Genomic DNA, 25457 nt, shown 5'->3' with positions numbered 1-25457 from the left:
GTGAATGTAGAAAATCCAAGAAATTAAATGGCAAGATGTGAGCAAAAACCACAGCAGAACACAGGAAAATGTCTTCAGTGAGTCCTAGCATCAACAAGATTTCTTTTTAACTTTTCCTAAAGAATAAAATCTCAGGCCAGAAATTAGGACAGTGCTTTCAATAGTGAACTGCATTTGAAGTCATCAGTGCCCTCAGGCCTGCCATTAAAAATACCTTTCATTTTTAGCTACACCTGAATGTCTTTAAAGGCTCAGCAAGGCACATTTTCACAACAGACATGGGTGATGTTTCTGAGAGCTCAGCCTGTAAAGCCTCTTTTTCTGTCTTCCACATAACTGCTCCTGCATTTAACAAGATTTATTATTCTCATACACTGGAAAATGTCATGTTCAGCATGAAGGCAATGCTTGGGCAAGCACTGGATTACATTTTTGTGAGGCCAGAGATGTTGAAACAAATGATTGGTTAAAACATCTCATGATCCTACCCAGTATAGGCCAAATCTTGCTCTTCTAGAGCAGCACAGACTCTGCACATTCAGAATGACTTCTCATTTACACCAATTAATGCAAACAGTGTTTGGGTCCTCCTAGACTCTTCTGCTTCTTGGTGCCAAGTGTGAAGGTTGGGAATCAGGGAAAAGCATCAAGAAAAAACAACTCTAATCCATTATATGAAGGGATCCTGAAGTCACAGTGCTGCACTGGAACAGACCTGGAATAGTTCAACCAGTCTTCCATGATTCTCTGTTCATCTTGCAAGCAGTACCTTCTTCTCTGAAATCCCCATTTTTGTGACTGTTCATTGTCCAGCACCACCCCCCCCCCCAGCCCAGAGGGCACTGGTAGCAGCTCTGGTGGCAGGGTGGCAGCACAGTCAGCCTCTGTGACCTGCCCATGGCAGTGTTACCCACACTTCACCCTCTGGATTACCCTGCCTGGGCTGCCTTCTGCCCACCTGCACACCCCACAGACAGGCTGGAGCAATGAGGAACAAGGCTTTGAGTGGCTTGCTTTGCCCTAAGCTACTCCAAAGGGCATCTGGGAAAACAGCACCATCAGAGCACACACAGAGACCCTAAAACACATCAAGGACAAACAGAGTCAGGGTTTGCCATGTGCATCCCTGTAGGAGAAAAGCTTCGCTGTCGGTGCTCTCTCACCTCTGGAATCACTGCAGCCTACTCTGCTCCTCCTCTTTCCAAACTCCTCCTTTGCTACTTCACCACCTGCCTGCTTCCCCCAGTCTCCCCTGATTGTGCCTGAAGGCCCCTGTCCTGTTACTGCACAGCATCCCTGCCACCCTCAGTGCCCAAACACTGTCTTCTCAGCCTTGTTCTGCCCCTCAGCTCCTGCTCTCCCAGGGTGCCTGCAGGAAGACAGACAGTCATGAACAGCACTTTTAAGGCCAAATGGAGTCTTGATAGAAGTGGTAGGAAAGGCTGAATTAGCACTTTTTGCTGCCAAGGATAGTTCAGTCTCTGAAACTGTCCTGGTCTCTGTAGTAAGCAGAAGAAGGAGCATTTTGCAACAGGCCTCCTTCCTCTCACTCACTGCATAGTCCAAAGCCTGTGTTTCACCTCAAATTCCCTGGCATGGTCATCAGCCCTAGCTCTCGTGCAGCCTGGCTGGACGCACACATGAGCAGAGAGACACTGCTGTTACACACCCCTTCTACTTTTTTAACTTGGCCCACTGCACCCAGCCACCTTTCTTGATGAAGCCCCCCTTCTCCACCCTCAAGGATAAGTGGAATTTGTGGCCATGTCAAGAAGCTGGGCTTTGCATGCATCTGAGTCCAGATGGTCATTTCCAAAGAGAAGCAGCCTCCATTCCAGCAGTGCCAGCTCCTCTGACAGCCCATCTTCCACAAGTCCAGTCAGGAGGAAAAGGACTAACTCCCTATGGCACACAGTAAAATAAAGGACAGCATTCCATATTTTAAGACAGAATTCAGCAAAGGGCTGAACATGTGGCCCAAGCAGCTGCAGAGATAGGTGAGAGCTGAAATAAGAACATGGAGAACTGGCAGGGTCAGGAGCTCTGATCAGCCATGGCCAAGTACAGAGGGAAGGATGGGCAGCCTCAAAGCTGCTCAGCACACTCTCATGGTGGGGGTGCTCAAGGGTCCTTCCCCACACCACAAAAGGCAGTGGTACCACCTTGCTACACATCACCTCAGCTATCATGAAAGTCTGAAAGCAAAATAATTTGATTGTTTTCATTAATTTACTTTTGTATTATAATTGTTATTATTTGCAAGGACCTCAACAGAGGAAGTGTATGGGAATGGCTGCACCCCTCCAACACACAGCCGTGCCCAGCTGCCCTCTTTGCCTTTTGCCTGCACTATGAAACAAGCTCCTCCCAGTTCAAACAGCCCCCAAACATCCCCACTCCCCACAAGAGAGCAGGGTACCCTGCTTTGTGCTGCCTCCCTCTGCACAGAGGCACAGCAAACACTGTACATTGTTTGAAATGGGAGAGAGAACAGTAAAAGCAAGATTTTGTTGCACCGGTTTCTCCCCTTGGTGAGGGGATGAGAACAAAGCCTATATGACAGACAACAGTCATGTTGTTTGGCACACAAGTGCAAGGCACTCAGATACTGCCTGTGCTGCATGAGCCCCTCCAAATCCAACAGCTCATTATTTTGCTCCCAGCCACAGAGCAAGAGGACCACGACTGAGGCTGTGGTGTGTCTCCAGCCAGCGCTGCCTGGAACTGCAGGGATGATGCCTGAGCAGCATCAGTTGAACACAGAAAGTCTGGTTCAGTACCATTGCTGTGAGTGCACAGGTTGCTGGATGACTCCACTGAGGGCTGGTCTCTGCCAGCAAATGAGGAAAGCAGCCCAAATCTGGGACATCTCCTAGGACATCTGCTTTCTTCCCACTTGAACTCGTGGCAAAGGTTTATAGGTGAGGAAGGAAAAGTGGCGGTGGATAATGAAGTACGGGTATTGAGTCAGGCTGTAGATGGTTGCGGAGCACATTACCAAAAACTGGATTGATGGTAAACTATTAATAAACATCCTCCAGACAACTGCACTGGGTGACAGGAGTGAGGCAAAATGTAGCCTAAACTTTACACAAGCTTGTTCTGGATTTTGAGACAGGAAGCAGAGGCAGAACAGGGCACTGTGAACAAACCAAAGCAGGATGGGGCAGCACAGAGCAAGCTGGAGCCACCCCAGCAGAGCCAACAATGAAATCCACTTCCCGCCCCCCTGCCTGCATTTATTAAGTAACTGTTTCCTCAGGGTTATCACAGGATAGATCTTGTTTTAATTGCACAGTGAATTGTTTCAAGTCATTATAAACGGAGATGGCAAGTGTCATCTCCATGGCAACACACCACATCCCCAGAAACGTGCTCACAGGGCTCATGTGACACCCGAGAGGTGAGGAGGGCAGGCTCTCCTTCCGTGGGGATTCTTCCATCATCCCCACTGGCACCTCAGCTTTGTACTGATGGCAGCCACAACATATGGAAAGAAAACACCTATTAAATGTATGCAATTTAGGGAACAGCCCACAAAACAGCAGAGCTGTACACAGCACACTGGAGAACAGTGAATCAGAGACTGAGCAGCAATTTTATAGTGGGAAGCTACATCCAAAGCAGAAGTCTCTCCAAAATCTATTAATGAGAGTGTCAGACAAGATGCAGAAGAAATTCTTCTGCTGTACTTAGTTCCATAAAGCTTTAGCTGGACTGCTGTGGCCAGTTTGGGGCACCAATTCTTATGGAACTTGTAAGTGCCATAAACTATGGTACTTACAAAATACCATAGAAAGTCCCAAGGAAAATTTCCAAGAAAGACTGAAGAGTGGGAAAATGAGTTTCACACAGAAAGCTCAGAAGAAAGGCACTTGTATGGTCTGGCAAAGGGACAGCCTGGGGATGTCTCAGCAGCAGTCTTACAAGTTTTAAATTCTCTTCTAAAAAAGATGGCAACCAGAGGTGCTGCAAGGTCCCGAGGGACAGCAGTGCCATGCACCCAGGCACTCCTCACAGCCAGGGAGCAAGTGTCTGACCCTGCCTCAGCCCAAAACCAGGGCAACACTGGGCTCAGACTCCTGCAAGGCCTCCGGCCACTCCAAACTCTGTGACTACGGGAAGCCCTCTGCAAATCTCCCAGCTTCCTTTATCCAGATCCAGAACCCTTGAGCATGGGTAAGGCTGAACATGACCATGCTTTTCACCAGCAGCCCTGCCACTTCAACTGCATCCCAAACCACGACTTTCAGACCTTCCACTTCTGACTCCAGCCCTTTCAGCTGTGAACCTTCTTTCCCATGGGATGTCTTGGTGTCTCCTGTCCCCCAGAGCCTGCTCCTGATTCTGCATGTCCTTCTAGTTTTAAATTTCCTCCAGTCCTCTCTATCCTCACAGTACAATGGCTGAGCACAACTGGCTACAACTTGCTCTTGTTTTCTTGCTGAACTGGCTTCTAGGCTGTTCATTTCATGAGGACAGGTACAACTAATGCCTTCAATCACTAGCCTTTGGTTATATCTTGTAATCCCCTTTCCAAATTCAACCACCTGGACTTTTCAATAGGTTTTTGTATGGCTGTTGACCAGATAAACTGGTCTTCCTTTGTATCTGGTGTATTCAAGTAATGCCATCTGGCCAACAGAACTCCTTGCCAAAGACACTCCAGACACAGGTTTAGTGAAGAGCAGCTGTGAACGTGACTTTAAGAGAAGTTGCAAGTGGATTATAAATACCTGAAGTAAAAAGATGTAAAGCCTATGCTAAACTAGGAGAGGAACTGGTTAACTTGGGGTTCATTACAACAATTGTATAAATAGATGGCACAGGAAGTCTGGGGCCCTCAGAAGGAAGAGGAAGTGTTTTCCTTTCCTGCGCCAAGGCACAAGGAGGAACTAGGAAACTGATCATCTGGTTATATTGCTTGAGGCCAAATTTTTCAAACTTGAGTACCTTAAAACAGGTACTTAAGTACATATATCGGCATTTTAGTAACTGGCAATAAGTTTTCAAAGTTACAAAATTCTTGCAAATACCCACCAGCTTAAATAGAAGCAGTAAATCAGGTCAATTCTACTGTGGTAAGAAAGGCTGGCAGGAATGCTTCTCTTCTTTGAGATTTGAAAAAAAAAATTATGTTTTGAGGTTTGGAAAAAAAGTTGTTTTCAAGACTGTCTGCTAGCTAGGAAGTCTAGGTGGCATTTTTAAATTGATATTTGGCTCTCGTGTAGACAAGCTTTTTGTATTTCAGTAAAGAAGTGAACCTAAGAGCTAAGGAATTCCTGGTAAATTGTTTTTTAAGCGTTTTTTAGCAACTTGGCTGTGTTTCATTTTGTTAGCAAACCTGTCTTATTTTTAGATCGAATCTTTTGCTAAGTTTCAGGAGCATTTCACAAAAATGGGATCATAGGCAGGAATCACAGCTGGGAGAAACAGCTACTTTCCAAAATATAAGCCACTCAGAAATGTACTCTAATTTGAATGCAACACCTGGGACCTGGAAGAAATGGAGCTACCTAGGAGCACAGAGGGAGAGAAGCAAGTGTGTGCCTGAGGAAAAGAGGGCTCCTGAGACCTAGAGGGTCAATAAAGAAATGAACTTTTATAAGAGGTGAGAATCTGTGGGCTGACAAGGGAGTTCTGCTGCTGGATAAAGCTCAGCAAGAGGGCCTCTGCCAGGGAACTAAGCATGAGGGAAGAGGAAAGGGGAGGAATCTAGGGAACATGGGCAGAGGATGCTGGTGGGTGGCCAGAGCAGCACTTCCTCATTTGGAAGAAGATCATACAAATTTTGTGAAGAATAGCAGCACAGTGTAAGTACACCTTGAAGAATGTTGGAGGGAATGGAAGGCAAACAGTTGCTGTCTCCTCCAAGGTGAGAGACAATGGAGGCTTTTTTTCTCATTCCATATTTGGTTTGGTCCTGATATTCAGGTTTGTTAACACATGTCACTTCTGTTACAGAGACCTTTTAAGACTTTGGGTGAAAGTCATGGAATTCATAGAGTTCTGGGAGAGAGGGATTCAGAATTTCTGAAAGAGATGATTCATAGAAGGAAACAAGGAATTACAATTTAATAACAACTAAGTATATATTACTTCTAGCTTGTGATCCTGGCTGAAAATCAGACGTAAAAAAACCAAAAACCCTGAGATAAAAAAGGAAAAAAAAAAAGATTACTGTATTATCAATCCTATAAAACTAATAAAAATCCTATAAAACAATCCTCTGTTCCTCCAGTGCAACTGAAGGATCCCAGTACATACTACCACAAGCTCCATTTCTTTAAGCATTATACTGACTTAAGATACTCCATGTATTAATTACTCACACTGCATCACAATTCAGTTCTTATAAAAATTTAGAAAAAATGGGAATGCTGCAGGTTTCCAATTTTGTGAAAGGCCATTTCACTTCTTTCCTATGTGCGGTGTCACAGAAAGGGCTTGAGAAGCACAATGCATTCTTAATTTCAAATGCTTCAACGTTTCAGATGTTTCAACATGTTCCCCATGTGTGGAATGTGAGCCCAGTTGCAGTTAATCCTAAAAAGGGTCCTGACTCTCATATCTGTCACTGTTGATCTCTTCTGGCTGTGCAAGAGTTCTCCTCTCTGTGATCCCATCCAGGCTTCGTTCTGGCAGCCCAAAGACTAGTCATGTTCACAGGTAAGCAGTGCTCCCATGGCAGAATTGGGACATTTACAAATTAGGAGAGTCTGATGGAGGAAAGGAATATTGAAAGGAGTTCTCAGTAGAGTATAACTGGCTGCCAGATTTTTATCTCAAGTTCCCTGCCAAAATTCTACATCCTAAAGAAAAAGGTATTAGACCTTCTGGAAGGTAAAGGATTTATAGAAGTCTTTTGAATTGGCATTCTCCACACATGATAAAGACATAGATCATAAAACCAATGTACTCAGATCCTACTTAAAGACCCCATTCCACTCTGCTCCAGCACTCCATGGTTCACATAAAAATATGTTAATTGCCAAATATCCAACTAATATAGTTAGATAGAAGCCAGGAAGAACACCAACAATTCTAGAAAGCACCAAGACCATGTACTTGGGATAGTTCTTCACATTCTTCATACTAAATAAACCATTCAAACTCTGGCCTTCAAAAAAGATTTTACCAATACAGCGTACAACGATTCAGCTTGTAGCACCAAGAGAACCCTGCTGAACAAACAACCCTTTCAGCATTTCTCTGTGTTATAATAAATAAGACTTACATCAACAAAAAGCAAACAACAGTACAGTTCCATGATGGAACATGAAGGACTGGTATTAAATTTAGTTACAGGGTGCAAGTCAGATGAGTTGATGGTGAATGAGCAAGGACTGCAGATCCATGAGGATCTGGTGCATTTTTTTCTAGCACTTCTGTAGTGTGTAGGTGGAATTTAAGTAAAAGTTTTGGAGTATGCTACTTTTAAGAACTTTTGTGATTTTATCACAAGCCTTGAGCTTTTTGGTTTTCCACTGAAGAGCTTCAACACTTGAAGGCAAATGAAAATTTCCATTTTAAGTTCTTCATAAAGTATCTAGCTCTAGTCCTTACTAAGATAAGCTTGAAAACGTGGGTCCCCAAGAGCTATCAAGGTACCCAAGGCAGCAAATGTACCACAGTCATTGTTTCTGAAGGCACTTAGTGGAGGTCATTGTTGTGATTCTGTCAGTGCTCTCCGCTGGCATTAGCTGGACTGGGAGAACTGTTGCAGGTTACTTGTTTCTTGTGGAAGTTCCCAAGCTCCATTCAGCTTTTCCCTCTGTAGAAGGCAATAAATATGTACCCAGGCAACCGTGTGTGGTGTTCGGAGTCCTAGGAGAAAGGACTTTTCCCTGCAACAGGTGAAGACATGCCCACAATGGCTGTGTATGCACAGCTGGGCAGGATCCCTCAGCCCACATCAGTCTTATGCTGAGCTCCTGGGGATCTTCTCCAACCTGTGCAGCAGACAGTGGAGGATCCATAATCAGCTCTCTGCTTTCCCTGTTGTCCTCTTGGCTGAATGAATCCCAGTATCAACTGTCACCAAGAACTAAATATGCATAAATTACATAAACTATCCAGTGGGAAAGGAAAAATTTAAAATTAAAAAGGTTAAGATTAATACTTACTGAAGATATGCTGCTCAAACAAAGCAATGCAGGCAGAAAGTACATGGGAAGCAGCTGCATGCACCACATTGTACTGCATAATTTTCTGGGATTGCATAATTCAAACCCCTAAGCAATGCATAGTAAGGGTAGAAGCCTTAGTTACAATTTCCTGTCTTCAGTCTGCAGAATTTCTCAGGCTTTAGCTACAGCAACTGATTACTATGTTTGAGACACCAAGGATGACCACTTGTCCTTTCTTTCAAGAGGCTGTCCTTTATTTCATTCAGTTATTGCAAACTCCTAATCAGTTAGAAGCCCTGAGCCATAGCTGCTGACTGCACAGATACAGAACCCAGCCTGAAGGAGCACCATAATTTAGCAAAACTAACCACAAAACTAAAATGAGAAAGTAAACACCGTTCCAACCCTCTCCTTTTATGTTCTCCCCTGAACCGCACTTGTGGAATAAAAATAGTGGACGTTACGCATTTTTTGTTACACTTTGGCCCCTAAAATTGGACTCAGGATTTCTGGGTTTGCATGTACAAGAATGTACAATGACAACAGGCTATCCAGTGCCTCTGTGAGCAACCGGTGCCTGCCTGTGGCTCCTGCGATGTCTGATCACAAGGAACACTTAATACGAAGGCTGTTAAACAGCACAGGTCACTACAGCCCCATCAAGTTTTGGAGAATGAGGCTTAATGCAGAGTTGCTTGGAAATTTTAACTCAGGCTTACAAGTCTGCTAACAGCAACCTCAGCCCACAGTGAGCTTCACCATCCTTCACCCATGGGGTTTGCTGAACCCAGATGTGCTCTATGTTGACTTTTAAAATACTGCAGGGGGACAGCTTCAGAACCCTGGGATGGAACAGACCTCAACCAGTTAAGACTTTCAGAGGAGAACCAAGACTGAAAGCTGACAGAAGTACAAACTGAAGACATAAGAAGTCAGACAGCTGGGCAAAGGTCTGGGAACAACCAAAAGCTGCACGGTGACTTCATCCTTTCAGAGGGACTGAAACAACTGAGTCTGAGCTATCTTTACTAAAGTCTGTTTCATTTCCCTAAACTATTTTGTCATTTTAAATCAAGCCTTGCATGCATTTATGCAGCAGTCTGAAAACTCAAGAACGCTAAATTTAATTTAAAAGCTGTAATGACTTCAATCACCAAAAAGTAAATTTGAAGAGTATTGGTGAAGCAGACCCAGACTTGTTTACCTAGAACAAGTGCAACCCGGACAATACTTTCAGTTGATATTCAAAGGTGATTGTATCTTTACATTTTACACTTATGTCAGCAATGTGCTGCAGGCCGTGTAGGTTGTACTGGTCCCATTCCCCAGGGGTGCAGCGCAGACTGACTCAATGAGATCTAACTGCAGCCCATGTGGCCCTTGTGATGTGCTGGATGAGTTCCTTGTCTTCATGGAGAGGGATGCAGCCTGCAATGATCCATCCCATCAGCAAATCAAGGTAGATCTCTGAAGAAAGGGCATCTCCTTGTCAGTATGGAGTGTGGAAACAATTTTGTAGTGACAGTGATATTTGTCATAAGACTCATTGTAAACAAATCTAATATCACTGTTTTCCAAGACTCATTCCTATCTTAAATGATCAGGACAAAATGCCTCACACAGCACCAAAAATATTATAATAATAATAATTTTTCTTTCTTTGAGAAAAACAACTCAAGAGTTGCCTGTAAATGAGCACTTTCCTCTGTGGCCCATCATCCCTCAAAGCACAGAAGCAATAGAACACACCATTTCATTACCACAGCACTGAGAGGGAAATGATCTGTTGTCTTCCTGAATACCAGAAATTGAGTTATGAAGCTTCACCTGAAGTCTCTGGAAATATAAAACATTTCTAGTTGCTTCCCAGCTAGAGCAGCCTGTCCTTTGAGGACTGCACCCCATGGACAAGTGACCCACGCCACAACAGTTCTGGAAAGACTGTCTGTGGGAGGGACTCATGTTGCAACAGTTTTGGCAGGACTGCAGCTCGTGAGATTGGAGCCACGCTGGAGAAGTTCATGGAGAACTGTCTCCCGTGGGAGGGACCTGAGGGCATAATGGAGAAAAAACTCCTCTCCTTGAGTGAACAGAAAAAGATCTTGGGTGACAAACTGACCAAAATCCCCATGCCCTGTCTCCCTGTGCTGTAGGTGGGAAAAGGGAGGAGCTGAGAAAGAAAAAAAGGTGTTTTCTAGGTTTATTTTACTTCTCATTATCCTCCTCTGGCTCTGTTAATAGTAAATTTATCTTACACCTTTAAATTTGAATCTGTTTTGCCTGTAGAGTGTTTTCTCCCAGTCCTTATCTCAACTCCTGAGCCCTTCATTAAATTTTTTTTCCCCTCTCCTCTGCCCAACTGTAGCAGGAGAGGGTGAAGGAAAGGCTTTCGTGGGTGCCTGGCATTTGGCCAGTGTCAAAAAACAAATATATAAAGGATAAGACAATCAAATGGATTGAGCAATATGTAACTGTGATATGTGATAACATTAAAGCTAATATCCATCAAATTACTGCAAAATGAGAGTATTTGCTTGTTGATAATGTTAGTTGCATAAGTTTTCAATAGTTTTTTCTTGTCTGCCATAGGAATTTCAAAATTTCAGGAAAATGTTCCTTTTGCTAGTCTAGGAGACATTGAGGTGGGTGTGTCCCAGGGGCTCATCTCAGGGTTATACTTGTCTGTAACTCGATTATTTGCACACCCAAGCTCTTGTTACAGAGTGGGGGAAAGATCCAGCAGGGTAGGAGAGAGCTGCTGGGTGTGTGATTTTGGGTGGTTCAAAGCTTTTCCAAAGGATAACAGGTGAAACAATTACTCTTCTAAAACAGTAATTGTTAAACTGCTTACTGTATAACAGCTCTAACCCTTATCTTCTGAGTCTGGAAGGATTTTGCAGCTCCTGGAAGCTGCTTTGTACCTTCAGCAAGGATTGGCTATTTGCAATTTTCATTTTTTTTTCAGTGTGATGAAGGCTTTACAACATAACACAATTATTAGAGGGCAAACAGTGAAAGAAATTGATGACATGCATTTGCATTTCACTCTTTAGAGGGAGATTTTGTCTGATAGCACATCCAGATAAAAGGAAAAGGGATTTTACTTCATGGTATGCATTAGCTTCCAAATACCTGGTTACATTTTCTGAATGTTGAAAAACAAAATAATATCACTTTAAGTTGATTTAAATCACACTCTCTGAATTATTATTTTTTTTAATATTTCAGGAAACTGGAAACATTCTGAAAGGGTTCAAACTAGACAAAAGCTGGATATGGTTTGTTTGTATGAAGAATTCTGTATACTGAGAGATTCAGTAGCAGGAATGTGCATGTTTCAGGAAATACCTAGCTCTCTTATTAAATGCTGCTTCTTTCAACTTTCCAAAACCTGTGTAGTGCACTAACTTCATTCCTACCTCAGATGCAAGAATGGAAAAAACATTTTGCTTGTATAAACAGATTTGGATAGCTTGCAGAAACATGAAATACATGGATTTTGCTAAGCCCTGATTGTAAAATATTTTCAGTCCTACATGTAAAGTGCTTTGCAAACTGATTAAAGTCAACATTAAATTATGCTGGAAAACATTCAAATTTTAACATCTACATTTTTTGGTAATAAAATGAAGCTTAATATAATAAAATTATGGTATTGGACATACTAGAAATGTGCTGCCCTAACCATGCTTCAATACATTGCTTAAAAGTATTCTCTAGCTGTTCACTTGTCCCTTCTTTCTATCCAAGAAAAGTGATCACCCTGATTAATGTCTCTGCAGACCTGCAGTTCCAACAGAGTCCCATGAGCACAGTGAGTTTTCCACGGTAACAGATAACTCAGGTGAAATCTGTTCCGTTCTCATCATTGTCTTTTCTTAGCACAGCCTCAATGCAATCTGCAAGTGGCATTTTGGGCAGACCTTTGCCTGCCCTGTCTTCACTGCAGCCCATGGTGTTGCACAGGTACAAATGCCTCCCAGAGCTGTGACAGAAGCTCTAAGTGGTGGATGGCTGAGCCTCACCTGAAGCGTTTTACTTTGCTTTATCACCCAGTTCCAGAGCAATTTCCCAGTAGAAAGGTTTTGATCAGATACAGAGAGATTAGCAAAGTCCAGAGCAAATCACAAATTCCTGTTACAGAAAACCTTTTGGTGGCCACGTGAGCCAGAGCAGCACAGCACACTGAGATTACAGTGCGGCAACAAAGAGAACAACGAAAACTTTTAATCTCTCTCAAAGGGCTGACAATGAACTTGGTACTGCAAATGGCACAGGCAGTGTCTCTGACGTTGGTGACAGCAGCAGTGACACCAGGAATGCAGGAACTGAACTAAGCTCACAGCTCTTATCAGATGCTGCTGGCAGGACAGCAGCCCGCGCTCCGGAGCGGGTTTGCACACCGGATGGGGCCTCTGCCCCAGCTCCGCCCTGCAGGACGCAGAAACAGAAGGCAGAAGTGATCCTGCTCAGGGGCAGGCACAGTCCTGCTGACAGTGACGGGACAGGCACCCCCTCATTGTGCATCTTGCCCATCCCAGGAGAGACAATCTCATTTGTTCTGGCTTATTTAGTCAACCCATATACAGCATACAAATCAAGATAATTCTCAAAGTATGTGTTTCTAGAAGTGCACCGGGGTTTCAGCAGAAAGCCCTATACCGTGTTTAGGGCTTCTCCTGCCTCCCGGGAGCCGCAGAGCACACTGGTGATCTGCTCTTAGTGTCAGTTGGCACCGTGAGTCACAGCTGCTGGCCTGCTTTCTAACTGCTCACATAGCACTATTTGTTTCCTGTTGCACAAAGCCCGATGTCAGACTAGAAGAAAATTACCAGAAAAAGAAAAAAAAAATAGCCATATGATCACTCACTGTAAAACAGTGCTGCCAGGGCATCTATAATTTTCTCTGAAGTTAGGAAACACACAAGTAAAAAGGGTCAGGCCCTCCCTTTACAACAGGTAACAAGTAGAAATGTAAGTAATTTTTTTTAAATAGTGAATTTCAGCACAAATGCAAGAAGTGCTCATGCATACAGGAATGATGATCTGGCACTATGACTGCAAAACGAATATTTCCTATGTTTCCCCATGGAGAGGAAGGTGCATACACACTGCTGCCTTCTGTCAAAGAGCTGGGCAGCTAGGACAGCCCAGGGAGAGGAAGAGGAATGAAAGACAGGCTGTAACTTTAAAAATATTAATGGTTTTCTTACTGTGATACAGTCTCTTGTACAGCATGAGAAGGCTGCTTTTCCTGATCCCTTCTCACAACAAGGTAATCCACAAAACTCTGGAGCTGGTGAAAGAGCTTTGCTCAAAGCAAAGAAAAAGTTATTTAAAAATGAAGGGCCTTACAGCATGTGCTATGCAAGGCATAGTCTTGGTTCAAAACCCTTTCCCCCTATTAATGTAAAAAAAAAGATGATGTATCAGGTTAGGATTTTTCCGGTTTTTTTCCTCTTTCATGGAATTTTCTCCCATTTGTTGCCTGAGAGATAATAAAGATGATACTTGAGAGAGACAAAAGATGCAGCCATGGAGGAAGAGGAAGGGTGCAGCTCGCTGCAGTCTGTTAGCTCAGGGGCTTTCTCTTAGGAAGTGCAGAAATGCCAGGAGATTTTGGCTGGGGAATGAGGGGCAGATCTCAGCATCTCACTCGCTGTTGGGATTGGAGGGGAGACGTTGCTGCTGCTGCTGCTGCTGCAGGGAGAATTCGCTGCCACTGCGGAGCTTTGTCCTTCACTGGTTCTCTTACTGTGGGTGAGCCTCTGCTCGTCAGAGCGGCCGTGGGGCTGGGACCTTGTTAACACCCAGCCTCCCCGGGAAGGACCCTCGCATCTACTCGGGTGCCTCAGGGGAAAACTCCTCCTCACTCCAAGGGAGCGTCTCCCAGCTGCCTTCAGGAGCCCGGCTGCCACTGCAAGGCCCTGGTCATTTTCTGCCACTGCTTTGGGTTTTTTGCTGCACTTTAGCCCAAAACCCAGCACACACCAAGACCCCCCACTCCGTCTGCCTCTGCCACCAACTGGGGCTTAGTGCTACACTTCCATTCACTGCTCCTGGAGGCCTGCTGGCCCTGCCGTTGCAGCCGCTGCCCGAGGTTCCCGCCGCAGCCATTTCGCCATCTGGAGGCACCGCCCGGCTGCCCCTGGCGGGGTGCGAGGGAAGCCCCTTTTCCCTCTCTCCCGCCACCGCCCACGGGCAGAGCGGCGGCCGAGCCCGCGCCACAGCGCCCCCTGCAGGCGCGGGGGAATCATCGCCCCGCCCTGCCCGGCCCGGAGCCACCAGCGCCCCTGCTGGCTGTGAGCGGAACTGCACCGATGGGAAAGCGCCTGCGGCCGAGAGAAGGCCGAGAATATAAATACACATTTTCTAGTGAAGAACTGTTATTGCTTTTCTCGTATCTTTGCCTGAAAGCCCCATAATTTCAAAGTTATAATAATTCAGAGGGAAGGGGATCATATTTTCCATTCTGAGGGAGATTCCTGCCTTCCTTGGCAGACTCCTGTCTTTCAAATGAAGGCAGGTGTCAAGTTCAAAATTGCTTATCTGGACTTTTTCAAAAGGGTGATCCAATTTTTCCATCTGAAACAACACTTTGCATCAACATGCTGGGAACGCCATGATCATGATATGAGAGGCAAGAGAAATTCCTTACCATGCTAACTGCTGCAGATGTAGAATCCTAATGGCAGATCACAAACCATGCCACAAAACACTGGAAGCACATGTGCCAATATTTTTTTCTTCAGACTGAATGCAAAAGTGCATCTTTGCATGAAAAAATGTGTACTTCCCCTTCTTCCACCTGTCCTTGAACAGTTAATTTAACCATGCAAAAAAAAAATGACACTATCATTCCATTAGGGTGGGACCAGGCTTGAGAAAAAAAATGAAATGTACTCTCCAAGACTTTAAAAAAAATGCAATTTTCAGCTTTAAGGGTGAAAAAACTCCACAGAGTGGCAGAGGGAGAGCTGTCATATCACATGCACTGTGTATATAGCTGTGATATGACAGATCTTCTAAACCAGCTGTCATCAAGAAAAATTCCTGACAGACAACAGTCCAGATCTGGGCAGGAAGACAGCCCTTTTTTTAGGAAGAAGCACTGAACAGGTAAAAAAAAAAAGAAAAAGGTCACATTGATAATCAGGGCTCATATTTGTCATCAATACAGGCTAATCTCAAGATTGAGTATTGAATCTTTCCTATATAATTTTTATAAACCCAGAGATGAGAAGCATCTACTGATTGCTGTATTAATTTAACACCTGATCTAGTTCCATAGGATTAGTAGACCCTTTCCTTTATTAATGGGACTTTTAAAAATATCCACATTCCATCCTAGTCAACAGCTTTTATATCCTTGCAAAAAAGTAATCTTTTCAAAAACCTCATCTTTTAAGACACATTAAATATTTTTTGTTTTATCCAAAAATCAATAGACAAGCAACCAAAAAAAAAAAAGCCTGGCCCAGCTGGAACACTGTACCAAGAAGAGCAGCCAAGAACAGAACCGTTTTTCCTCTGAGCCTTAATTATAACTCTCACTGCATCTTTCTCTTGCCAGAAGGAGCCAGCCCCCTTCATTTGCCTCTACCTCAGAAATGGAATAAGGCAGCACAAAGCGGGAGGTGTCGTGTCTTCAAACCATGAGTTAACAACGCACTCTATTTAGCCTGCCCCTGGTATTCAACCTACAGCTCTTGGCAACCCAGCTTACAAAGGTACTCCACTACAGTCACTCTGCATTCTGTGACACAGGAACAAGAGAAATCCCTTGCAACCACAACATGGGACCCAAGAGAATCTCACAAATTTCTTGTTCATAAACCTTGATCCAGCAGGAGAGCTGCCCATTGCTGCAGCACAGAGAAACAAAGATTTCCTATGGCTGCAGTGCTTTGAGCACTGTACGTGTAGAACTCTGCAGACAAGAGCTATACATGGAAACAGGCCCTTTGTCACCGCAGAAACAATCGTGGATCCAGTACAAATTGAGAAGTGCAACTCGCATCTTCCTGGGTTGTAATGCACAGAACTCCCTGCTCAGACCTGCACTGGCAGGTGCTGTAAGCAGCCTGCGCCCCAGCGCTCTCCAGAGAGAAGCTGCACACAGGTACATTCCTCTCTGCTCAGGTTTCAAACTCTCCTGTCACTCATGGCATCTGTGTCCTGCTAGAACAGGCTCCAGGCCAAGCTGCGTGTCCAGCATTTCTCAGAGGATCTGCCAGCAGGGCAGCTGAGGGACGAGGAGGGGACATGGCTTGCACAGGGCACAGAGGGACAAAGCGTGGGGCTGTGTGGCTGCCTTTGCAGATACCTTCTGGCCTGCCTTTCTTCCTCTTCCACAGGGGAAAACCCAACATAGGATCATTTCTGTGCTTGTTTTTCAAAAGAGAAAGCAGTTGCCAAACTCATACCACAAAGTTATTCAGAATTAGGGTTCCACAAGTTCCCTTCATCATACTGCTGCCAGTGCAAAGAGCAAGGACACCATTAGCAGTGCCAGGGTCCCATGCCAGCCATGCCACAGAGCTGGTGTGGGACACAGATAGTTGTGCCCATTGTCTGGGCCTCAGGTGTCCCCCAACACTCTCCCTGCCTGTGGGGCTCCATCTGTGAGCTCTCTGGCACAGAGAGACCCTGATCTCTGCAGCTGCTCTGGGTACTGTCAAAGATAAGCACCATGTCACCTTCTGGGCTCTTACCACCACCACATTATATCAGCACAATGCACCAAAACACGCTCTTTAGGACAGAATGGCTGGGATATATCAGAAGATGGGGGAATATCAAGTATCGCTACAAAGAGCCTACAGCACAGTGTGTGGAGCCAGGTGGGAATGGCAAGTTATTGGCTCCAGCTGGGTTCTGGTCCCAGGCTTGCACCCAGCTGAGCCTGCACAAATTCTTCTGCACAGTGTCACCCAGTGCTCCATGAAGAGGCATGAACTCTGGTGACATGCCATAGTAGCACTACAGACCCAGGTCATGTCCAGCATAGACTCCTGCTGCCAGTTCCTCCTCAGAAACAGAAGTGCAAGTGATGCAGAGGAATCTCAACGGCTCTGGGGAATCCAGCTGTCAAGGCCAACAGAGCCATAGTGGCTGGCCCTGGGCACACAGTCCTCTGGAGCACAGCATCAAGAGCCTGGAGTTAGCCTTGGAGGCAATACAGCTGTGTCTGTGTCTGCATCTGAGTGGGGCTCCTGAGAACAGCCCAAGATACCCAAAAGTAGGCCTTGAAGGAGCCAAGCTGGATGTGTGCACCCAGGACACACAACCCACCATTCTTACCAAAAGCCCACAGCTGAAAGCAAGCTGCCAGTACACAGCTGTTCTCACTAACTCATTACTCTGGTTTCAGATATGCTGCCTCTTAGTGGAGATCTCAAAGAAACACTGAGAACCCCAAAGCACATGAGGAAATACACAACTATCATGGTGCATGAGAGACATTTAAGCTGCTCATGAAGTTGGTAGAAATCTGATTTACAGTGTGGGAAGCTAGTTGTCAACTGAAATAGGAAGGAATTATTGCAGAACCACTCTGAACAGCAAGGCAGACTGGGTAGCCTGGGCATTTCCATTCTGTTTAGCAGGGAATGCCCACGCAGCACTGACTGTGCCAAGAGCATGGGTCAGCTGCAGCCCCTACTGTTGCCCTGAAAACCCATGCCAAATTCTTGAGGCTGTAGGAGACCATGCCTCCCTCCCCACCTGAAATTTCATTATTTATGTTAAAACAAATAAGGGGCTGAGAGGTGGCACCGGAAAGAGAAGTGGCACCGGAAGGGGAAGTCGCTCATTTAGGCTCCTAAATCAAAATAGGAATAGACAGAACATCGGAAATTCCTGCCCTCAGTCTTGGTACTTTCTGGATCCTGAGACCAGAATTCAATTTACATTCCCTAGGTGTAGGCAACTGTGCTGCAGTTTCGGATTGAAAAGATCCATGATGTATTAATAAGAAGTTGGTTTCAGGGGAAAAGTTATTCCACCTGCTGAGCTTCTCAGTTACATAAAACATGGCTGTGCCACTGAATTGAAGGCATGTGTGTCAAAGAGTGTGTCCACACAGCCAATGGCCACACAGCCAATGGCCACAGCTGTATGGACTGGAGACTGAAATCTGCACAGCAGTGGAGTGGAGACCAGCACTGTGCTGGCCTGATATTAGTTTAATTCCTTATATCTTTTTTTTTTCTCGTGGTGTTAGAATTACTTTGAAAACCAGCAGTTTTCCATTTTTGTGGGACCAAATAGTACAGAGATGGCTTACCTGGACAATTAGTTTATTTTCTTTATCGGGCAGAATTCGGTATGTATAAACACAATTCCGGTACCTGGAACAGACCACAGGTGATATGGTTAGACCATGTCCAGAAGGGAATCTCACTATGGCATCCCTCCCTGTGAGAAAAGACCTTGAAAAATCCTGACACATATAGATTGCTTCATGTACAAGGGTTTTAAACCATTTCTCTTTCTTACTTTCTTCTCCTGTAGCCTGTGGACTAACACAAACCTGAAGTGTTCCTGGTCACTGAAACAGGAACATCTGCTTGCAGATGTCACTGCAGAAAGTGATATCAGCATTAGCTCAGAGGGAGTTGTTCCACTCTGCTTCTGGCTGGAAAGAGAGAAAACACCAAGTGGCTCTAGCTGTCAGTAGAGCAGGCATCTCAGGAAGAAATGAAAAAGCAGAAATCCAAAAGGCAAAGGGCCAAAATCAGCAATAAATGAGTAAACTGAAAGGCTAGTGCATTGACTTGTATTGGAAAAAGCAAATTATATATTTCAGCTAAATGACAGTACAACAGCTTATTGCCAGGCACGTTTTCATCCACAAATCCTAAACAACAGTTTAAATGAAAACCCATCTCACCATCCTGGTGTGGATGCACACTGTACGTGTGCATCTGTAGGACACCCACAACAAATACTTTGTCCCAGCTAAATTCAATTAGATTCTTATTTAAGGAGGGATGGAGGAGTCTTGTGTTCAGTGCAGGGTCACATCAATGCACTGGATCCCAAGGGAAGGCTGAACAGTGCTGTAAGCTTGACCTCCCTCAGCAGCTGCTGAGCTTTGTGTGGTTCACCCAAGAAGCATTGATTAGAAAATATATTTTTACCTTTCTCACAACAAAAGATTGATCAAATCTTTTAAGTTATCTGCAAATTACTTAAAAGATACAATATCACTTTGAGCCACCAACAGGTGCAGGTTCAACCCCTTCCTTCTCAAAATAAAGAACAGAATCCACACTCAACTCCTTTGTTGCAACAGAAACACTGCACTGTTTGTGGAATTGTCACAAAATGTGGGCTGAGGTCATCCCCCCAGCTGGGGAGATCAGGCAAATCAATAAACATCCCAATCTCTCTTAGAGCTGTGATGTGAGTCTATTCATCATACACCTTCCAGAATCATTCCACACAGGAGAAAGGAGATTGCCAGGATTTCAGGCAGCCTTATACAAGGAGTCACAAAGAGACACTGGAAATGAAAATAAATTCCTTATAGATCATAGCTGAGTTTTTCCAGGATGTCTGGAGGATTGGGTCATGTATCCACATGAGTGTGTGTCTTTTGATAGCTTTAATGCAAAGGATGCAGAAGAATTCAAGCTGTTTCTAGAGCTCATTTCACAGGCATGTATTTATTCACACATCTGGTACAGAGCTGGAAGTCACAGATAGGATCCCCAACTGTAGGACAGCTACAGCACTGCTAATTCCACCAATACCAATCAGTGCCAGGTGAGGATATGAGCCAAGTAGGGGTATGGGGTTTGTTTTTATGTGTCAATGCAGCTCTCTTACACCATTTACTCCCGCTGATATTCAAATAGAGCTAAGCAGAATTATTCATGCAGCAGAGACAATTGTGTGTGTGGAGATTGTGAAACTGATAAATGAAGCAGCCCAATGGCTGTTGCTCGCAAGAGGACTCTCATGTGGCCTGTCACCAGAATCTGACCTCAGATACAAGCAGTTAGCCCACAGTTATAAACAGCAGCACCGCCTTCACCGCTACAAGAAATATACTTTCAGACACAAAATGAGAAACCTGCTTGTAATGTTTGGAATGTAATGTGGGGTAAAGATTAAATTAGTTTCATTGATCTGCTGCAAAATGGCAGCAAAGAGGATCTGATAGGGTCCCACAAGGGCTCTCTTGGTCTCTTCTAAGCAAGGAGCAACTGTCTGATCTCTCTGTAAGACAAAGTCAAGATTTCACCTACTGACTTCAGTCTCCTCTCACCCCTGCTCTCCTGCCTCCAGGAAAAAAACCCTGCCTCTCACAAACCCAGGGCAGGAGGCCTTGCTCTCTGGTTCCTGACCTAACCCAGAACGAGGGGATCAGGGCTGCCAGCACTTCTCTCCATTCCCCACATGACACGTTTACCCCATGAGCCACATTAATGATGCAGGTGGAATCACTGCTCTGCTGGGTATACTGTGCACAGCTCCAGGAACTATTTCAAGCCTTTTGCTGAATGCAACACAGAACAAGCAGGGAGCTCAAACATACACTGAACCAGAGCAAGAAAAGTGCCTGGGAGGTCCCAGGCTTGGGACTGGAGTCACTAAAGAGAAATATTTGACCCAAGTTGTTAAGACACTCCAGAAGTTCAAGAGGTTATTTTCTCTCAGAGCACAGCAGCAGTGCCTTTGACCATGCTCTCCTTTTGAATCAGGGGCAAGAGCAGCACGAGCAGTACAGTATATTGGTGACAATGTGCATATTTGGAGCATCTGGAACACTGAACGGGGCTGCTGTGCTAGGCCTGATGCCATGTGCCAAGTGCACCATGAGAGAGGCACAGCATTGGAAAGGACATCTCACAGGCAGGGTCCTCTTAGAGGCATCCCAAAGCTGCAGCTGGTCTTTGAGTGTCACTTCTAGAAGTGTTGTTAGTCCTACAGCCATTCATGGAGGAACTGCCAACAGAAGATCCCCTGGAGGAATGGTAATAGTTTAGGTGCAGGGAACACTAAGCAGGCTCTTTTGGATTTCAGGATTCAGGCATTCCCCTCCAGGTGAGTAAAAGACACAATTTCTTGTCAATAGACTGACAGATTAAATTATTTAGGCACAGAGAAAGGAGGAGGAACAGGGCTTTGTTTCTTGCCTTTTATGGGGCAATGTGACCAGAGTAGGGGACAGCTGTGCAGGGGGAGGAGCATTCCCCAGCCTTTCACTCTCTAAATGCTGCTGCTCTAAGTTTCAGAATAGGAGTCAAGGCACTCTTAAAAGGCTCTCCAAATACACCTCCCCTACTTGTCTATATTTATACAAACCCTGTTTTTCTAAAGCAGTTCTTCAATGAAATCATTCTTTCATTTTATTATATTATAATAATAAATGCTTTTGCTGGATCTTGATTGATCTGCCCAGTAAATATTAGAGCTTTGTAGAATATGACATTTCTTTTTCAGAGCAAATTTCATGTTTTTTCATTTTCCTTATGTATACACAGTTGACATCTGCTCTTTTTTCAACATAATTCTCTTTTGTGGAAACAATTTGCAGTCAGCCTTTCAATTCCCCACTCTCCCATTCTTTGTCTCCAGCCTCTCTATTTTTTAAATGAAGTAACTGAAGAGCTCAAACTTCAAACACCTCCCAGTCAATAGCACAGCTGAAACTGATACATTTCTGAGGAAGTTTTCAGCTTCAGCAAAGGTGCCCATTTTGTGGAGATGACGTTCAGAGGGAAAGACTTATTCACCACGTCTCCACAAACTAACTGCAAGCCAGCATAAGCTGAAAGCTTCTGTCAGATCGTTTGACAGCAGTCTGTGTGATGTTTCCCAGACTGTAATTAATGCCAGCCCTTCGCACCTCTGATCCAGCTGCTCTTGGCTGGCAAGGCTGGGTGCTCCCCAATTCTTTAATCAAGCCATTCATATTAGCTATCTCAGAATGGATTAAAGAATATAACCTTTGGCTCCCAGTTCAGAAAATCATGGTCATTATATTGTTTCTATTTCCTGATCCCATGTCTCTCAAGTCACAAAAGGCTTTCAAAGCCGGCTGCATAAACATTTACAATGGAAAGACTTATGCAAATGCGTGCTAGTAGGCCTTTTTGCAGCACCTTCCCTTTCAATAACCCCCACCATCGCTTGGTGAAAATATTTTGTGTACATACTGGTTATAAGTCAAATCAATGGGGTAATACTAAAATCACTCAATGGAAAAAACAGTCTATTCTAGTAAATTGTTCCCTGACTGACCACTCGGGCCCTCAGCTCCTGTTACAGGGTTTTCTCTCCTCCTTCCTGCTAGTACTGGCTATTCATCTGCAGCTGCTCTTCTTTCTCTGCTCCCTCCAGAAAGACAAAACTCTTCTCTATGTTGTTTCAATCACCTTATCAGGCAGGCACCGAGGCTCTCTGTGCCATGTGAAGACACCCACTCCCCAGCCACCACTCCCTGGCAGTCCAACACCTACGCTCACGGGGCAGTTACCCAGCCCCATGGCACTCAGCAGCCAGCAGTGCTGTCACCAGAATCTGACCTCAGATACAAGCAGTTAGCCCACAGTTATAAACAGCAGCACCGCCTTCACCGCTACAAGAAATATACTTTCAGACACAAAATGAGAAACCTGCTTGTAATGTTTGGAATGTAATGTGGGGTAAAGATTAAATTAGTTTCATTGATCTGCTGCAAAATGGCAGCAAAGAGGATCTGATAGGGTCCCACAAGGGCTCTCTTGGTCTGGAGCAACTAAGCAAGGAGCAACTGTCTGATCTCTCTGTAAGACAAAGTCAAGATTTCACCTACTGACTTCAGTCTCCTCTCACCCCTGCTCTCCTGCCTCCAGGAAAAAAACCCTGCCTCTCACAAACCCAGGGCAGGAGGCCTTGCTCTCTGGTTCCTGACCTAACCCAGAACGAGGGGATCAGGGCTGCCAGCACTTCTCTCCCCATTCCCCACATGACACGTTTACCCCATGAGCCACATTAATGATGCAGGTGGAATCACTGCTCTGCTGGGTATACTGTGCACAGCTCCAGGAACTATTTCAAGCATTTTGCTGAATGCAACACAGAACAAGCAGGGAGCTCAAACATACACTGAACCAGAGCAAGAAAAGTGCCTGGGAGGTCCCAGGCTTGGGACTGGGGTCACTAAAGAGAAATATTTGACCCAAGTTGTTAAGACACTCCAGAAGTTCAAGAGGTTATTTTCTCTCAGAGCACAGCAGCAGTGCCTTTGACCATGCTCTCCTTTTGAATCAGGGGCAAGAGCAGCGCGAGCAGTACAGCAGTACATAAACTATGGGTTTATTCAGCCTGGCTCCTAACCCTTCCCCGCCCCATGGCCCAGTCTGGTGAAACCAGCGGTGCTCTGAGGAAGGCTGCACGTTCCCAGTGAGTACAGCACCTGTTTGCCTCTGAGCTGGGGAGGAGGCAGGAGTGACCCCTGCCCAGCAGGGATAGCAGTGTGGGCTGAGGGCGCGGTGAACGCTGTACTTACAGCACGCAGAGTGCATATGCTGAAGCAATTGACTCACTGGCCCGCACAAGGAAGCTGCCGTCCTTGCCTACTTTGGAGAGCAGGTCTTCAGCTTTGGAGCGAGTGATGTTGCCGTGGTACCAGCACTGATCCATCGCTGGAGCTGGAGGAAACCTGAATGCCAACACAGGAGCTGCCAGAGCTGCCTGTGTGTCTGTGTGTAACGATCAGCCAGCTTCGGCTCACCAGCTTCCTGTTTCAATAGCACAGAGAGGGAAAGGAAACTCAGCCACGGACAACTTCCTCAACTCAAACAGCTCAGAGAGTGAGTGTGACATATCCCTGCAGCCCCCACTCTCCCTCTTCATGCTGCCACTGAAGTGACTAGCAAGCCCACGTTCCCTGCCTTTCCCTCCTGCTTTGTGTCCAAAAGTCCCAGCTGGTGATCTCTTCTGTTCCCTCACAGATTCAGCCCCCCAGGCTTTAGTGGCCTGCCGTCCAATTTACGTTCTCCTGCCAGATCCTTTGAGTTTTCATCTTTTTCCTGTCTCTCTGTCCTGCCCACTACATGTCTCCATGGGGAATAAATAAATCTCTGATCAGAAACACACTGTGCATTAGGATACATAGCACTGGCTGCCCCATTCCTGCCTTGACTAGTCCTGTCTAACTAGGTGTGAGGAGGGGACTTCAAAGAATTGAAAAAATAAAATAACTACTGCATGTCTCCATGCATAGAAGCAGACTGAAAGGCTGATTTGTGCTGGGGATTTTTGACCAAAGCTCCCTGTCAGCTACTGTGAGACGGATTCAAAGATCTTTCCTACTCTAAATCCCCAAAGGTGGGATAGAGCAAAGCCATGTCTGCAACCTGCGTCAGAGAGGGGAGAACTGGAGCTTTCACTTCCCTTTTCTTTGTCTGTACATCTGTCCCTCAGCTATGCTGTGTAGCATGCTTAGTGCTGCATCTCCAAGACATATTTGCAGCAATGCCAGAACATTCCTACAGGGGCACTGCCTGCATGACAATTTTGGTTGTCTATCCTGTACCTCCAACCACTCTGCCCTCTGCACATCCACATTTGAGCTATACATGAAAGCAGCAGCTGAGCTGGGACTCAAAGTTCAGAGGCAGAGGAGAGGTGCAAACCCTGTTAGCCCTATGCAACCCTTGGTTCCCAGACCCAGGAGAAGGGCTGGAACCGCAGTACCTGAACCACGCATGAAGTGCTATGCTGTACGCTGCATGGACAGCAAGGCAGGAGAGAACAGACTGTCAGTGCACAGGGGGAGGCTAGAATGTGTGGGTGTGTAGAGGGACAGTGAACCAGCAGAACCCAGCATCCATCCCTGTAAGCCTTCTTGTTGCTTTCAGCTATGCAGAGGCTTGGTCTGCAGAGTCCAGCTTAACCTCTGCAGTAAAATGAAACTGTGTGCAGCAGCAGCCCAAAGCTGTATGGCCAGAACAGGGCCCTGCTAGATGAGCAGAACTGCACTGTGCAGGGCTTCCTGTCCATGCTGAGCAAGCACTGTCTGCACATGAAAATTAGCTCAGCTGAACCTGGCCTTCCGCTCCACCAACATCCACACAGGTCCTTAGCAGACAAACTCCCATGGATTTGGGTGCCTAAATGGAGTCAGACACAGAACGCCATGAAGTGGCTCTGCCAGTAGCTGTAAGCTACAGAGTGGTTACAAACTCTATTCTCCCAACCGAAATGAGAGTCTGCATATGGTAAAGGCACTATACAGCTGCTCTGGCAGCCCTGCCTGGCCACAGTGCACTGCTAACCTCACCTGCACCAAATCCTTGGGATTTCTGGTACCTCCAGTAGCTTCTCTGG

General features: G+C 45.4%; 1 protein-coding gene across 3 annotated transcripts in view; it reads right to left on the bottom strand.

Moving 5' to 3' along the window:
* INPP5D (inositol polyphosphate-5-phosphatase D) overlaps positions 1–25425 on the bottom strand; it is a 54992-nt gene extending 29567 nt beyond the window's left edge. Inside the window, exons 1-3 of one of the 3 annotated variants that reach the window (XM_038145976.1) lie at positions 25411–25425; positions 23635–23866; positions 18418–18481 (exon numbers count right to left, since the gene is read on the bottom strand). In XM_038145976.1, the coding sequence (XP_038001904.1) occupies positions 18418–18481; positions 23635–23768 (198 nt within the window). In that variant the 5' untranslated portion in view covers positions 23769–23866; positions 25411–25425. Of the gene's footprint in view, positions 1–18417; positions 18482–23634; positions 24254–25410 lie in introns of those variants that run through there. The other 2 variants (XM_038145975.1, XM_038145977.1) reach the window with 2 other exon arrangements.
* Between the last annotated feature and the right edge of the window lie 32 nt (positions 25426–25457).

The sequence above is a fragment of the Motacilla alba genome, chromosome 9 (assembly GCF_015832195.1).
Source record: "Motacilla alba alba isolate MOTALB_02 chromosome 9, Motacilla_alba_V1.0_pri, whole genome shotgun sequence".
In the NCBI taxonomy this organism is placed as follows: domain Eukaryota; kingdom Metazoa; phylum Chordata; class Aves; order Passeriformes; family Motacillidae; genus Motacilla; species Motacilla alba.
This window is presented reverse-complemented; position numbering and strand designations above follow the sequence as displayed.